Source organism: Argentina anserina, chromosome 1, assembly GCF_933775445.1.
Source record: "Argentina anserina chromosome 1, drPotAnse1.1, whole genome shotgun sequence".
Classification (NCBI taxonomy): domain Eukaryota; kingdom Viridiplantae; phylum Streptophyta; class Magnoliopsida; order Rosales; family Rosaceae; genus Argentina; species Argentina anserina.
In genome coordinates this window covers 2,801,493-2,815,753 of record NC_065872.1, presented here as the reverse complement: position 1 = coordinate 2,815,753, position 14,261 = coordinate 2,801,493, and the positions used below count along the sequence as shown (strand labels likewise).

General features: G+C 40.4%; 1 protein-coding gene across 1 annotated transcript; it reads right to left on the bottom strand.

Moving 5' to 3' along the window:
* Window positions 1-5,823: 5,823 nt before the first annotated feature.
* LOC126790800 (protein DETOXIFICATION 51) lies at window positions 5,824-7,651 on the bottom strand. Its single transcript, XM_050517152.1, has one exon. The coding sequence runs from the start codon at window positions 7,490-7,492 to the stop codon at window positions 5,849-5,851; it is 1,644 nt and encodes a 547-aa protein (XP_050373109.1). The 5' UTR covers window positions 7,493-7,651; the 3' UTR covers window positions 5,824-5,848.
* Window positions 7,652-14,261: the final 6,610 nt, after the last annotated feature.

Genomic DNA, 14,261 nt, shown 5'->3' with positions numbered 1-14,261 from the left:
TTACTTTTTGTTCGTCTTATTTCTCTTTGTCTTTTTCCTCAAAAACTAAAGCTCTAATTCATAAATTAGATTAATTGATTGTAATTAGGACCTTCAAATTGAGCTCCACACTCCACCACAACATCACTCCATGGAGGATCTAATTGGGGATTTCACCATTTGGGTTTTTGTGTTTGTTTTGCAATCTCATGTCAGTGGGGTGAATGAGCTGATAGAATTGAGATTGAGTTTACTTTTACTTTAGTTTTAGTTCTTATGATTTCGAGTTTGGGTTGAGTTGATTACTTGAATTATGTTTGCTACTTTGCTTCATTTGTTTTTCGTTTGTTGCAATTGGAGACTTTAAATTTTTAATCCGTGAGGCCGGTGGTACAGAGAAGAATGGGAAGGGTCAAAAGAGAGAACAGAGAAGAAGCAAGTTTTTTTTCCATCCACTAATTCCACTACATCGGTTACATTTGCTTGGGGATAATCATTATGTTTTCTTCATCTAATGAACTTAATTAATTGTTTGTTGATATATGAATAGATGGAATAGCATAATAGATTTTTTTTAATTGTTCTATGACTTTTGTGTTCTACTATTCTATTGAATTGTTTGGTTATGTATGTGCATTTATCAATTTTTATAGCTAGCTATAATGTCAAATTGCTGGTAGTTGTTTAATGTAGGTATTGTTTTTCAATGATTATAGGTTATTAGACTAAGATCATATAATGTTAGAACTTCAACTAAAACGGAAGCGTCAAAATAAGACCAATGCTGAGTTTGGAAAAATTACTTCATGGTTATCAACAAATGAGTATGGAAGTTTAGTCTGAATTCTAATCCATCCATAACTTCCTTTTTAACTAAGTGTATCTATTTTGGTTTCAATTGATAAAAGTTTCTTGCACCATCGAGATTCTTTTTTTGTTCTTTGGTTTAGACCTTCAATCATCCCAAAGTTAACAATTCAGGATCACCACTGCTAATGTGGTTAGTTGCCAATTAAGCAAATCAGAAGCTAAGTACATGCATGCGTATATATGCACCAACTAAATTAAATATAAATGGTCGTTGTTCGTCTTCCGAAGGCATAAGCCAGAAACTTAATTTCATCAAAAGCTGTGAATTTTAATTATAGTTGCCTCGTCCTTCCTATATATCCAGTAGATCGAAACCCTAGAAATCCAATGCATGAAACTGCCCATTTCGTCATTTACCAACTCCTACTGCAACTAGTTTCTTAATTAAGTGAATACTTAATGTATTAAAGCTAATGCTACCAAATTGGACACTCAATCCTTCGAATCTAGTATGTTAAGAAAATCGAAAACGCCCAGCTAGAATCTGCAGTCTTAGCCTGATTGAAATAGCATAAACTACTAATTAAATCACATCCGGCCCCTTAATATCACGTTCAGATGACGACCACATCTGTATAATTTTAGTGAAATATCGACGGGATGGAACATGTTGGTCTTTAAAACTCGATCGAGTAGTACGGGAGGTCGGGCACTGCATGCAAGTTGATACAGCTAGTTGCACAATTAAGTTCAATAGTAAGCGGAAGAGATTAGACTAGAATCACTAGATAAAAGCCAAAGTGGTGGCAATATCCGGCCGACACGACTCAAACTCACGCGAAGCTATAAACTAAGTTGATTTAGCATTAAAGCATCAAATACGAGTTATTTGTATTTGCATTGACTAAATAATTGTGAAAAACAGTATGTCTTTTTTTGTTGTCGAAGAGAAATACAGGTCTGCTCGACAACTTGTTCGTATACTTTAACAGAAGATGATCATGTCAAGTTTGTCCGGTCGTCTAATAATGGCAACCTGGTGGGGGAAGGTTGATTATTAACTAGGTTTATAGTCCTTGTGAAAGTTTGATATATAAATAATATAATTAAGAAACTCGAATAGAGTCTCTATGCATGAGACTATGAGAGGAAGACCCTTGTCATTTGATTAATTTCCCTTATATTTTGAAGTGTACATGCATCTTGCCAATCTTAATTGTATAGAACGTAAAAAAAAGAAAAGTTCGGCAGCATAATCCCCACGTTGAACAGACTGACTAATAATATTTTAAAGCAAAAAAACAGAAAAGGAAAGACGAAATATCTAATTAAATCTGTGCACCAAAAAAATATCTAATTCAATCTAGTAGGTGGGGGCTTGTACATGTTCTTAGAAAAACGATGGAAGTGTAAATTAGCAGAAAACTTCCAGAATGCTGGAGATGCAAAGCATGGCCAAACAAATAATTATTTCAATGGATTTGACGGCATGGAACCCACAGGTATAAAACCAACAGATTTGTTAAGCCCCGGAAAGTCAGTATTTTGAAATGCAGATTTGGCATAAACAAGCTAGGGGAGATTGATTCATGGGTCAAAAATGACCGAGCCAGTAGCTAGGTAGCTGCGAGCACAGAAAATGCATTTGAATTATTTGTTTTCATTTTCTGACCACCATGGAAATAATTAAAACACAAAAGCACAATGAAAACAAAATCAAAGTAGTCCCTGTAGTAGTAATTATAGTGATTAATTGAACCACATGAAATGAAATGAAATGAAAGGGCTGATTCCCCCCTCGTGCAAAATCTGCAGAAACAGGTCTTGTATATATCATGCTTCTGAATACCAGACAACACACACAGTTATATATATATATATATATATATATATATATATATATATATACAGTCTCTATCCAGAGTGAAGCTTCATTCTGAAATTTCAGAGTGAAGCTTCATTCTGAAATTTCAGAGTGAAGTTCCAATTTTCGCACACTTTTCCGTCAAATTTTTTCACCATAAACGATTCAATATTTAGGTATGCTATTCAAGATCATCTCTACAAAGTTTCATCCAATTTGACAATGGTTTGAGCTTTCAAAATTGAGATTTACACGAACGGTTCACGTTGAACAGTTTTAATTCATTCATTGATTTAATCTAATTTCAATACCTTAACGATGTCCGAATTAGATGAAATTTTGTAGAGATGATCTTGAATATCATACCTAAATATTGAATCGCTTATGGTGAAAAAATTTGACTGAAAAGTGTGCCAAAATTGGAACTTCACTCTGAAATTTCAGAGTAAAGCTTCACTCTGGATATAGACTATATATATATCAGCTGAGCTGAGTGCCATAGTGGTGCTGGTCTTATCGGTTTTCAGTTTCTTGAGCCTCTTGCGTTATAGGATTTGTAGCCTTTGTTTGTTTGTTGGGGTACTTCAACTCCTCTATCCAAATCACAAGGACACAATTCAACGACCTGAATAGCGTTTCATCCTTTACTTTAGAGGCACGGGACTTACTGAACCATATATGAGTCATGTGTGTGTGATAATGATCCGACGAAATTATTAGTTATATACATGTATACTCTTGTCAAATACATATAGAGTCGTTGATTTGGTTTCCATATGCCAATCCTGATAGTTGATACTACGCGACGAATAACGCGAGTCCTATCAAACATGAAATGCTGTATAATGTTGTGTGTGCAGTTTGAAACTTTGAGTGAAGGTTTGAATATCTAGGACTTTGTGAGTTGAGAAACGATGCGCTAATGAAAAGACAAGCTCATAATTGAGGCCTCTATGTATAAACAATGGGGAATGAGTACCTCTTCTTACAACTGTGATTCACTTTGATAGTGAGATGTACAGAGCGTATAATTGAACAACTGTACAAGGCCTATGTGTCGTCAACAAGTGAATCGGTCCTCCAAGTTCACCGTAGGCATATATATTGCAGGTGAAACTCCGATCCATGATCGGAAGACTTGCCCGGATGCTATACCATTATGCTAGTTGTAAAACATCCAACCAAGCGAGCCAACTGTAAACTTAAACGTCATATGTTCTTCGGGAAGGGAAGCTCAGGAGAGGATCCTCTCCCAAGAGAGTAAAGAACTGTTTTCATATCCCATATCAACACAAGCGAACGTATTACGTATGTTTCAAAATTTAAAAGGAATTTGCATTTTGATGTGTAAGGTGCTCCAAATTTATACATAGGCGTGCTTGTTAAGGTCACTACTTAAATGTATTATCGCAATTTGCTTAACTACAGTAGTTGCACATCATTATTGAGATCTTTGCTCAAATGTATTATCATCCACTTACACTATATCGATCGAAGTCTTGCGAGAACATATCTTGTTTTTAAGTAGAATTTGGTTTCTTTTCTTGGTGCTTGGATTCATGTTGCTGGGTATTGCTTTATGTTACAAAGATTTGATTGAAATTCTTAAAATTATGGAATTGAGTAAGTATAATGCACGCAAAATAACTATCGTCATCTTTGCTTAATCTATTAGAGAATTAAGCAAATCTCAGCTGTAAAAATCGAAACAGAGAAGTCAAATTATCTGGGTATTGCTTTATATTACAAGGATTTGATTGAAATTCTTAAAATTATTGAATTGAGTAAGTATAATGCACGCAAAATAACTATCGTCATCTTTGCTTAATCTATTAGAGATTTAAGCAAATCTCAACAGTAAAAATCGAAACAGAGAAGTCAAATTATCTCAAGTAACATACACGTGTAAAACCAAGAGTTTTTACATACCTAAGCTGAGATATATATAATTACAAGCAGCATTACGATCCTTCTTCGTAGTTAATTTGTAGATAATTAATTGCAGCATGCATCAAGTTACCTGGCTAACGAAAAGGACATCAAGCTGGAACTGGGAGCAGGGAGCATGAATCTTGCTTCCACTTTTCCACCTATTCTCTTTTTAGTACCTAATCACATCAAAATCTATCATTACGATGGGACATGCATCAAATCCGTAGGTGTAAGTATTTGCTTAAGATAAGTAGGTAAAAATTCCTTGAGCCACTATGAACTATAATTAGCTCAAGCTTCTCTAATCGAGCCCTACCAGCTGGGTAATTCACCTCGAACTGAATGATTAGTGTTGCTGGGACCAATGAGCAAGATAAGGTCAAACTTGCATAGCCTCTCACGGAAGTAGTACTCAATTCTGCGTGTCAAATTTTGATTGTATGGTAATCGGATACTTCGGAAAGCCTAGCTTAGCTTGTCCACCCAACATACTCGATGAAGGAAAAGATCAAACATGTCCGAATCTTTGAGACATTTCCCAATTGCCCTAAACATTTCTTACAGGACTCCTGTGTACAGTGTACTGCTATGTCCCGGTTAAAAAAATGTCACTCTATTTCAAGTTATATCAAAATCAAGCTAATAGCCTAATAATGCAAGAGGCATGTCCTACTACTTTTGATTGAAAGACGAAACACATGTTAGACTGTAAGATAATCCAAATCAAATTATTCGAGCACCTAATATATGAGAGTAAACAGTTTTATTAACCTTCTTATGGCTCTGGAATCCACTAGTTGTACATCTGGTGAAACAAAAAAAAGCAATTGTAAGTCCTGAGCCGTAAATAAGCTAGTTGGCAAAATAGCAGCTTGAAACAAAACTTCGCTACGATAATCACATTAGAGCTAAAATTTCAATTAAGAATTCGTTGGTCCTGATAACTTGACATACATTTTACGCAACATAAATACATTAAACTTATTCAGTCGCAGCAAGAGATGTATATAAAATTAGTGTAGCAATTGTCGCTTTACATGTCATAGTTGTGGAGTGTATTGAAAATCATTTGTTCATTACTGATTATTTGTTAATGTCAAGTCTAGAATAAATTGAGACCAAAGAACCGGGGTAGGAAAACTACTAATTACAGTCATTCACATTAATCATGCCAAAGAAGCATAAGAATAATTAAGAGGAAGAAATTGATCATTTATATAAAAATAGAAAGTGCCAAAAATTACATCTTGATATTTCTCTGGATTATAAGGAAGAAGGCATCGTAATGATAATCAAAGGCTGCACTTCTTCACCTTTGGAATCACTGCTAGTAATCGACGAAGGTAGTACCACTTCACACCCGGCGCACGATAGCGCCTGAGCCCTCTTCGCCTGCAAATCCCAGTCTGTGGTCCCAACAACATACAACATCAGCCCCGCACAGCAAATCTGGGCCGACAGCAACCCGATCCACAACCCATTTAACCCGACCGAGATCCAGAACCCGAGCCCGACCGCCACAGGCATGCCAACTAGATAGAACGCGCCGAGATTCACGCGTGCCGCTGTAGTCGGACGCGCGCTACCTCTGACTACACCACACGCGACTGTCTGGGGGCAGTTGCCGAGCTCGCACAGCCCTAGGATGGGAAGCGCGGCCGACGTCAGCCTTATGATCTCTTCATCTGCCGTGAACATTCGGCCCCACACGCCCCTCATCCCGGAAGCGAAGGCCATGGCGGATAGGCCCATGACGAAGCCGAGTCCGACCGCGACCACAGCGGATAGTCTCGCCTTAAAGGGCCGGTTCGCTCCGAGCTCATTGCCGACCCGGGTCGACACCGCGAACCCGAGAGAAGACGGGAAGACGTAGATGAACGACGTCGTTTGGATAAGCACCCCCATCGAGGCGACAGTTGCTTTGGGGTCCACCAGGAGGCCGCACAAGACGATCATGATCTCGTACCACCACCATTCCAAGCAAACGGACACGCAGCTCGGCCAGGCGAGGCGCAGCAGCGGCTTCCAGCCGATGAGGCACTCCCGGCTTGGCGCTGTCCACGTGGGCACGTGCAGCCCCGTTGCCCATATGTAAGTAACTAAGAAACATAGAGTGAAAAAATTGGACGCGGCAGAGGCGACTGCGACACCGGCGACTCCGAGGTGGAGCTTAGAGACAAGGAGAAAATTCATCGGGAAATGGAAGCAGGCGCCAGCGAGGGAGGCGAGGGTTAAGGGGTGGGTGATGCCCTGGGCTCGAAGGTAAATGCGGAGTGGGTGAATGAGAGAGTTGGTGAAAAGGTCAGGGAGGGAGCACATGAGATAGGTGTGAGCCATTCGTGTGATGTTGGGGTCTTGGTGAGCATAAGTAAGAATGGTCGACATGTTGTACCAGACGAACGAAATGGGGAGGGAACAAACTACGAGGAAGATCACGGCGCGGTGGAGCGTGACTGACAGAAGCTTCGGACGTCGCGCTCCGAAGGCTTGGGAACATAAGGGCTCCATACCCAAGGCTAAACCGGAGAGTACGGAGTAACCGGTGATGTTGGCGGAGGCTATAGCTAACGAGCCCGCGGCAAGTTCCAAGTCGCCGAGGCGGCCGAGAAAGAGCATGGAGAGGATGGACCGGGAGTAGAGAATGAGGCCTGTGACGAGCATAGGGAAGGCCAAGTTGACGAGTGACTTGGTTTCTTTGACTACGTCTGTGACGGAAATTGGGCTGCTGGTTTGTTGCTGAGGTTGTAATTGTTGCTTGACTAGGAGTTTTGGCGGCTCATCTGCTTCGTCTTTGGGGAGAGATAAGAAGAGGTCTAGAAAGATATGAGGTTGTGGCTGTTGGTGAAGCTGTTCTTCTGCTTTCTGGGTTGTCATCGACGAATTAACAGAAGGGTTTGGATTACACATGATCGATTGACAATGATGATCGCCAAGTGTTTGGGAGAATTGACTACTGCAGCTATATGATTTGGTATGCTTTTGGATGCTCTGTTTTTTCGGTTGGAGAGAGATACTCCCAAGAGAGCACTCTTAAATGTCTTCTAAGCCTTCAAAAGAAAAGATAGGATGGATAAATTGGTGTTTTTTGCCGTAGATGGGAGGGATATACAAGTATTAATAGAGAGACCATGTTGATGATGGGGCAATTCGGTCTTTTACTTTCTTTTTATTATGCTCTGTTTAAATCTTTAAAATTTTAGCTCCAGTTGAGGAGGGAATATAAATGTGAAAAAAAATATGAGTGGTTTGGAAAATAGGAACGTCAGAGATGTCAGATTACCCAGAGGATTCAATTTCCGATGAGTAAAAAATTTTGCAGTGGTTTTTCACTTTCTCCGGTAATTTTTCTCTGAATGAGTCTTCATATACTGCTCATCATCAGATCACTTTCTCTGGGGTGTGTCTGTGTACTCTCTGTGCTTTCTGGCCTTACAAACCTAGAAGATTTTAACAATGTACTTCCTAATAGCGTATAAAAAAACAATGTACTTCCTAATATGACATTTGATTCGAGCGTCCTCTTCTTTATAGAAGACGCCCGTGCAAGAACAGAAGCAATTTGTGTATAGACACATCACGGATACAACCTCTAGTATGGGAAATTATGGTATTTGCACACAACCTTTAATTAGGAGAGGATCGCACGCTTACTGTTGGCTAGCTTTTGATTAGTAATATTGTTGCACACTTTGAAGTTTGAACGAGCATGAATGCAGAATTACATTGGTTAATTAAGGTCTTCTTCCAGTTAATGGTTTAGGGTAGACATAATTAACCGTTCATCCACTTATAATCTTAAGATTAATTGATCTTAATTATGTGCCACGGTCAAACGATTTTGTAATAAAGTGTGAGATTATTAGTAATTTTCCTTGTAGGGCATACGTAATGAACCTTTCATAAGATTGATCCTGCTTCATAAGAAGATTTTATAATTAATTTTGTTATTGAGTGAGATATTTGTAATATTCCTTGTATACCTAATTTGTAGGGATTTACTTGTGGTACAAGTTTGTATATTCCAGTTTTGATTACTAATTTTTCCAAATACTTTTAAAGTACACATGTCTATTCGACTTGTTATTTGTTTTAATCATCACATTCGTTGGCATCGTTGTACTGCCCTAGACTAATTTTATGAATTACTCTTGGTGAATGTTCTAAAGATAATATTAGGATGCCATTTTCACACACAATTAACACAAAATGCTAATTATATATTCTTGTAAAAAAAAGTCTCAAGTTTCGACTCTGCATGCATATAATTGGTCAATCATATTTTTGTAGATCACATCATCCAAGTAGCAATTGAAGATAATTGGAGTGGCAGGTGATGAGGTCATGCTCAAGCTCGACACTTGCGCACTAGCACTTCGTTGAAGCTAAGCCTGAGATTTCAAAGTTTATACATACTGCCGGCCAGTTTCATTTAGTCTTTTCTCTTGTATAAAAAAAATGTAGTCTTTTCTCTGGTGCAAACAATATGTATGGAGATCGAATTTGGTTTGGGACCTAGTAAGAACAGTTAGGGATCGAGTAGCCGGAATGGGAGGGATACTCTATTGTGGCCGGTGGAGGTGGGGCCGTTTGTGGCCGTTTGGATGATCCGATTGGCCAACTGGAGTTTCAGTGTCAAAGTTGGAGAAATAAGGTCAGGCATCTACACGTCAGCAAAACCACTCACTTCCCGTTTTACTTCCAAAAATGCATGCTGTCGATGGACGTAAGTTTGCCCTCCCTCCAAAGTCTCATCCGACCTCAGTTCTCGTCACCTCTCCGCCTCTTGATCATGGTCTCTCGAATGGGGTTGGTCCTAGTGCCATCATCTGCGGAAGTTGGGTCGACGCTTGCGAGCTCCGTCCCCACTTCTTTATATGTTGATTGTATAACTGTTTTCTTTTATTACTGAAAATAAGAGTACTATATATAATTGATGTTTGAATTCGATATGAATTAGTTATCGATCAGCTTCTTAGTCATATAAATATATATTTTGTTTGTATGAGAAAATGTTATACAAATAGTTAATTGGAATTGTACCACCATAAATTTCGTAGGGAAGAAAAATTCACACGATAGCAGTAAAGTCGTTGTCAAACGGATCGGAACAAACTTACAACAAGAAGGTCACACCAAACACTAAATCAGTGAAGTCAGTAATTATAATCGTAAATTGCCAAACTTATTCAAGGCACCAAGGTGCTACTGAACCAGCTACTGAAATTGACACGTGGAACTATCTGAACCATACATTTGATCTTGTCATTGGTTGGGAATAACTTCTATTTGACGGTCAACGTTTAATTATTTCGAGATTAACTCAGTCAAATAAGGTTCATAGCCTAGAGTCTGATCGACGGGTTTAATCACACTTGGATTGTTCGAATTGGGTCTGGGATCTATCTTGTTTTGCCGATCGACGATTAGTCGTCTTCTTCTCTTTTCACTTGTCTGCCGCCAACATCACGAAGACGGTGGCTTCTCGTCTAGTCGACGTTTAAATGGCGAGGTCGGCTTGGCCATCACCACGGACTGGTTTTCTTTTCGTCCCAGATGCCGGTGATTGGCGCTTGAGGGTGGGTGGCCATACAAGTTTGATTTCTGCAGCTGAGGCTGCTTGATCTTTGTGGATTGGGGGTGGATTGAGATTAATTTATGTCATACAAGGAATCTGGGCTACTCATGGGTGGCATCTGGTATTGTGGCTATTGATTCTATCAAGGGGTGAATGAGTGGAGTGATTTTGGGGTGTGGCTTGATGTTGATAGGGAACAATGGATCAAAAATTCAAGATTGGTTCCTTCAGATCTGATGCGAGCTGTACTCTGGGGTTTAAATTAACGGCACATGTATGGTGCAAGAGCGCCCTGGATAAAGCGGCACCAAGGACCATCTCTAGAATCTTGAGCTAAGCATCCAAACAGGATATTAATCGTGCAATTCAACAAGCCATAAACGAGAATTTAGCTAACTAACTGTACAAGATTTATGTCCGATGTGTTGAGCTAACTTTCAAAAAATCAAGAGGCTAATGTTTACTTCCATACTGTACACGTGCATGCAAATGCGAGATCTGAGTCGACGATAAATGCAGAAGTGCAATAGGTGTAAGATGGACGGTGGATTCGTCAGGACCGCGCTGGGTTTCCACGAACATATGGAACGAAGGAGATAGCAGACACACATATATATGCCTTGAATCTTGAACCCAATGAATTCAGCTTTGGCCTTTTTTTTACTTACTTCAGAGTTATAGCAACAGTGGCTCTGTCCCGTGCATGCAATGATCGACCGTCTCTCTGTCTCTCTCTACGTACGTTCATATCTCTGTCATTGTTGAGCTGGGTGTAATTGACTGCTGTTGTCGGTTTCTATAAGTTGGATCATGATATTGTTTAATGATCACAAGAAAATAGAGATCGCTGTGTGTGTGTGTGTGTTTATATAAGAAGTGAGGAAGGAATGGATAAATAGATAGATAGATATCGAGAGATCGATACAGAGGTTAGCTGGAGATGGAGGAAACATGAGAAATGAACAGTGGAAGTGGGGTGTAATGCTGGCGCTGGCTTACTGATCGAGTTGTCTGGGTGGTTTAAAATCCGCAGAGAAGTTAAACCGAGACGGTGGAGGTGGCTAACTAGCTAGAGGGTCGAATACGGATAGCCAGCTTGTGGTAGCTCCTAGTGGGATGAAGTGGTGAATATGACATGCACACTATTCTATTCTTGGATGCCTCTTATCTGTGTATACCCCTTTGAATCACACTGCACCACTTCTTGTTTCAATAACGGGAGCCCGTGTTCCCCGCTCTACGCCCACCTTACAGTTCTTCCTAATAATCCTAACCCTGTTCTGCAGCGTGGGCTCCTTCATATTTTGGATGCATGCACCCTTCTATACTTTTTTTTTACATGCACCCTTCTATACCCTTATATACTGGTGATTATTTTCAATATTTACAAAAGAACACAAATATTTCAACTTTATTAGGTCACAACTCACAAGAGTCTTGGTTCGGAACGATACTCGCACTAGCGTACATATTGTTAGCGTAAGTGAGCTGTGTGTGAGCTATGTAAAGAAACAAACATGGTGGTAGAACAACTAGATTCATCATTAGAGATAGTGCTAACAGCAATGCAATTGTCCAATTCATTTCCCATAAATAGCTAGACTTGTATCCAGATGAATTAATCAATATCAAACAATCAATACAAGAATTTGTTCATACCTGTTTTAACTTGGTATCAGAGCAAAGATCCGAAAGGACTTTGTCTCTATTTTTTTTCCGCTGCAATCAGTCGGTCTCGGCCCGATCTCCCGCTGTCCTCCGACGCCACCTCCTTCCTCCGACGACGATTCTGAAGAGCTTGTCCGACATCACCAACCCCACTCGACGCCGCACGCAGTCCCGACGACGCGCTGCTGCTCCGATCGGCGTCGTGTCTTGGTGTTCCCTCACGGCTCCGACGCTCCAACCCTTTAATTTCTCCTCCACGACCTCCTCTCTTGCCGCCACGGCCTCCACCGCCGCGACATCCTCCGCCTCCGCCGGATCCGCGTCCCTGGACATGACCTTCCTCGGGGCCGGTCACGTCGACGGCCTTGGTGCGGCCATCGTTGTCGGTATCGATCTGGAACTCGCCGGACTCGCCGTCGCCGAGAGTGTGGAAGCCTTCGGTTCAGATCGAGGACTGGTGGACGAAGAGATCGTCGCCGCCGTTCTCCGGGGTGATGAAGCCGAACACTTTCTGGTCATTGAACCACTTCACTGTTCCGGTGTGCCTCTCACTCATCCTCACACCACAGATCAAGAAACCCTAAAAACCCAAAGGCAGAGGAACACCAACACCCAATTTCAATCCCTCTCTAAAAACCACAGTGTGTTTTTTTTTTGGGAAAGAAGGTGAATTGGGGACGGGCAAAGGAAGAAGGAGGATCAGTGTCCGACCCGGCCCACTGTCCGGCCCGACCCGGCTTCCGACCTGACCCGGTTGACTGATTTGTATACACACCCACAAATTTGATTAGTACACCTGAACACAAAAAAATGGTTCGTTTGTATGTCGGGAATCTTGATTCTCGTTTTTCATAATGGGAGCTTCAGATTATGTTCCGTAAGTTTGGAAGTATTAGAAGAGTTTGGGTTGCAAAAAAACCACCGAGATATGCTTTCATTGATTTTGTTCATATTAGAGATGCGGAGGTTGCTATTCGACAGTTAAATGGTAAGAATGGTTGGAGAGTTGAGTTCTCACACGATTCTAGACATGTTGTGGGACAATTCTGCACTAATGGTAATGTTTCAGCTACTACAAAACCTCGAGCAAGTGGAAAGATCGGTATAGATTTAAAAATTTCTAACTTTATTGGTTCTGATACTTGGATTATTGATTCTGGTGCATCTGATGATATGACTTATGATAAATCTTACTTTAAAATTAAGTTGTCTTCTCCACCAGTGTCTTATGTTACCAATGTCAATGGTGAGGTTTTTCCTGTGTTAGGGATAGGGTCAATTCGTATCACTCTTATTTTAGAATTTCATAATGTTCTATATGTACCTGACTTATCACATCACTTGTTATCTGTTCCCCAGTTGAACACTGAGTCTCGGTGTTCTGTAACATTTTTTCTCATGTATGTGATTTTCCAGGATCTTCTCACCAAGGAGATAATCGGTCGGGGGGATTTCAGGGGCAAATTTTTTCACTTGGATCAGACATATGCAGGAGCTCAACCAGGAGCCCAGCTATGCACTTCCTTGACTGCAAGTTCTAATCAGCTAAGTGAAATTTGGTTGTGGCATCGCCGATTGGGGCATTCATCTTTCCATGTTATGAAAAAAAGCATGCCTTCCCTGTTTATTGGTGTTGATGTGTCCTTTTTGCGTTGTGAAACATGTGTACTTGCTAAGAGTCATAGTTCTACATATTCTCCATGTCTTTCTAAGAGTCATAATTTGAATTAATTCATTCTGATGTTTGGGGACCTTCAAAAGAGCCTACAACCAAGGATATGAGGTACTACGTGTCGTTTATTGATGATTGCACTAGGGTGTCTTGGATTGTTCTCCTTCAGACTAAAGATGAGGTTTTTCCTGATTTCCAAGCTTTTCATACTCATGTCCAAACACAATATAATAGCACCATTAGAGTTCTTCGTTCTGATAATGGGGGGGGGAGTATGTCAACCGTATCTTCCAACAGTTTTGTAAAAATCATGGGATTGTTAATCAAACCACATGTCCACGAACACCAGAACAAAATGAGGTATGTGAAAGAAAAAATCGTCATCTTCTTGAAATGGCTCGTTCCATTCTTTTTAGTGCTCATGTGCCTAAATATCTTTGGGGTGATGTTGTAGAGGCTCCAGCTTACGTTATCAATCGTCTCTCATCCACTGTCCTTCAAGGGAAAATCCATGTTCAGGTTCTTGCATCTCATGTTCTCAAACCTTCTTTTCACAACATACCTGGCCGTTTTTTTGGTTGCGTGGCTTTTGTTCATGTTTCTAAAAGTCAACAAAAGTCTAAGTTGGATCCTCAGGCGATCAACTGTGTGTTTGTTGGTTATGGAAGTAGTCAGAAGGGATACAAGTGTTATCATCCACCCACCAAAAAGTACTATGTAACTATGGATGTCACCTTCTTTGAGGATATAAGCTATTTTAC

Excerpts from the sequence above, each read along its gene's own strand:
- LOC126790800 (XM_050517152.1), bottom strand. The coding sequence starts at position 7,492 with ATGTGTAATCCAAACCCTTCTGTTAATTCGTCGATGACAACCCAGAAA.